Source organism: Penaeus japonicus, unplaced genomic scaffold (assembly GCF_977035675.1).
Source record: "Penaeus japonicus unplaced genomic scaffold, GWHDUDI00000001_assembly GWHDUDI00000037, whole genome shotgun sequence".
In the NCBI taxonomy this organism is placed as follows: domain Eukaryota; kingdom Metazoa; phylum Arthropoda; class Malacostraca; order Decapoda; family Penaeidae; genus Penaeus; species Penaeus japonicus.
This window is the reverse complement of record NW_028234439.1, coordinates 20,124,561-20,127,060: the sequence shown is the minus strand read 5'-3', so window position 1 is coordinate 20,127,060 and position 2,500 is coordinate 20,124,561. Positions and strand designations below refer to the sequence as shown.

The 2,500-nt window shown below is 50.0% G+C and overlaps 1 protein-coding gene across 2 annotated transcripts in view; it reads left to right on the top strand.

Moving 5' to 3' along the window:
* LOC122263671 (unconventional myosin-Ie) overlaps positions 1-2,500 on the top strand; it is an 88,966-nt gene that overhangs the window by 21,059 nt on the left and 65,407 nt on the right. For both annotated transcript variants that reach the window (XM_043032248.2, XM_043032249.2), the window contains exon 2: positions 388-749. In XM_043032248.2, coding sequence (XP_042888182.2) covers positions 645-749 — 105 coding nt within the window. In that variant the 5' untranslated portion in view covers positions 388-644. The remainder of the gene's footprint in view (positions 1-387; positions 750-2,500) is intronic.

Here is a 2,500-nt window from a genome sequence, read left to right as displayed (position 1 = left end):
GAAATATGGATTTTCTCTCATTTTTTAAAAAATTTACGTTGATTAATGTAATGGCATTTGCGGGAACTAGATCTGGTGCAGGGGCCCGTGGGGGGGGGGGGGTATTTCATACAGGTTGTAGGTTAGTGGGGACTCGAGCTGCAGGTGTTCAGGTAATCAGCCGATGACTAATGCTTCAACGGCGAACAAGTGAACCTGTGTCTTCTTTCTCTCTCTCTCTCTCTCTCTCTCTCTCTCTCTCTCTCTCTCTCTCTCTCTCTCTCTCTCTCTCTCTCTCTCTCTCTCTCTCTCTCTCTCTCTCTCTCTCTCTCTAACCTGATATCTTACCCATTGAAATGAACTTTGCGCTTTCAAACTTAATAAAAAACGGACTATTCTTTTTTTCAGGTAGTGCTAGTGCAGTGAAAGTGAAAAAGTGAGGAGGATATAAATACATATATAGATACATATATACACACAAACTCCGGGTTAAGACAAGCAACTCCAGTGCCGTAGAATAAGTTCAGAGTTGCGACGCACATACCGCAGAAAAGGTAGTAGCGAGCGGCCCCCTAGAACCACAGTGAGACAGTCGCAATGCGTTCGCAGGCGGATTAATTAATAAGGACGAGCATAAACCCCAGAACGTCAGGAAGTCAGCAGTCATGAGGTTCTTCAAGAGGGACGTCGCCGCGGCCAACCCCGCCCACGGCAAGGGCGGCGTCAATCACAACAACAATGTGCACATCATTGAGGACCCGCGGAAACAGGTACGGAAAGAGACTGCGTGGAGTTTGTTTGTGCTTGGGTGGAGTGGCTCTCTCTCTATATATATCTCTCTTTCTCTTTCTCTTTCTCTTTCTCTCTCTTTCTCTTTCTCTTTCTCTTTCTCTTTCTCTTTCTCTTTCTCTTTCTCTTTCTCTTTCTCTTTCTCTTTCTCTTTCTCTTTCTCTTTCTCTTTCTCTTTCTCTTTCTCTTGCTCTCTCTCTCTCTCTCTCTCTCTCTCTCTCTCTCTCTCTCTCTCTCTCTCTCTCTCTCTCTCTCTCTCTCTCTCTCTCTCTCTCTCTTTCTCTTTCTCTTTCTCTTTCTCTCTCTCTTTCAAAACTTTGAAATTTGAATTTGAAACTCCCCTATGATGTATGATGCATGACGTAAGATATATGCTTAGCTTTTAAATTGTTTTTTTTTCCATTTTAAACACTATATTGCAATTGTTGTAAACCGCTTTGGAAAATTCGAAAATTTGAAATGTGTATTAGCCCCCCCCCTCCCCCCCGCCCACACCCACTCACCAAAGAGGTCTCCTTTCATCGGAAAGTGAATGCTGTATCGCAGGCGTGTCAGCTGGAGGCGTCCCCCCCCCCAACTTCCCCCCTCCCCCTCCCCCTCCCCCTCCCCGTCCCCTCCAGTTTCGTACCCATAGGGAAGATGGAGGCGAGAGGACCCCCCCTCCTTCCTCCTCCTCCCCCCCTCCTCCGACATGGGAGTCATGACCGCGTTTAGGCCTAAGGAAGGTCGGTCGGTGGTGTAGGTTTCCGCCCACACACGCCCACGCACGCCCACGGAAGGAAGTGAGGACGGACGGAGGGGGGGGGAGAAGGATGGGGGGGTAGGTGAAGGTGTTGGACGAGGAGGAGGAGGAGGAGGAGGAGGAGGAGGAGGAGGGAGAGGGAGAGGGAGAGGGAGAGGGAGAGGGAGAGGGAGAGGGAGAGGGAGAGGGAAGAAGAGGGAGAGGAAGAGGGAGAATGATAGGGAAAGGGAGAGAATGAGAGGGAGAGGGAAGGAGAGGGAAAGGGAAGAAGAGGGAGAAGGAAGAAGAGGGAGGGGGAGGAAGAGGGAAAGTGATAGGGAAAGGGAGGGAAGAAGAGGGAGAGAGGGATAAAGAAGAGGGGGGGAGAGGATAAAATAAAGGAACAGGGGAAGGGGAGAAAGGGGAGAGGGTGATAAAGAAGAGGGAGAGGGAGAGACGAGAGGCAAGAACCGCGATGACGCAACAGGTCGTCGCGGCGAGAGTGAAAGGGCGCGAGCGTAACCCGGCGCCCCTATGCCCCCTACCCCCACCCCCTACCCCCACCGCTGGACGCTCCCCTTAGTGGCACACTAGTCGTGAGGCAGCAGAAGAAGAGAAGCAGAGAAGGCGACCGGATCTTTCGTTTCGGTTGTTTTTTTGTTTTTTTTTTTACGTGCGCGAACTTCTTCCTCCCCCCCTCTCCTTCCCCTCTTCGTTAACCCCTCTTCCTTATCCCCACCTCTCCTCTCCTCTCCTCTCCTCTCCTCTCCTCTCCTCCTCTTCTTTATCTCCTCCTCTTCCTCTTCCTCTTCCTCTTCCCCCCCTCTTCCCCTCTTCCGTATCCCCCTCCCCCTCTTCCTTAACCCTTAACTAACATAAATTTACAAAAAAAAATAAAAAACACCATAAAACCTTAACCCTAAAAAAAATCTAAAAAACTAAAAAAAAAACCCTTCTCCTCCCTTCCTCTCCTCTTCTCTTCCTTAACCCCACCTTTCCCCTCCCTTCCTC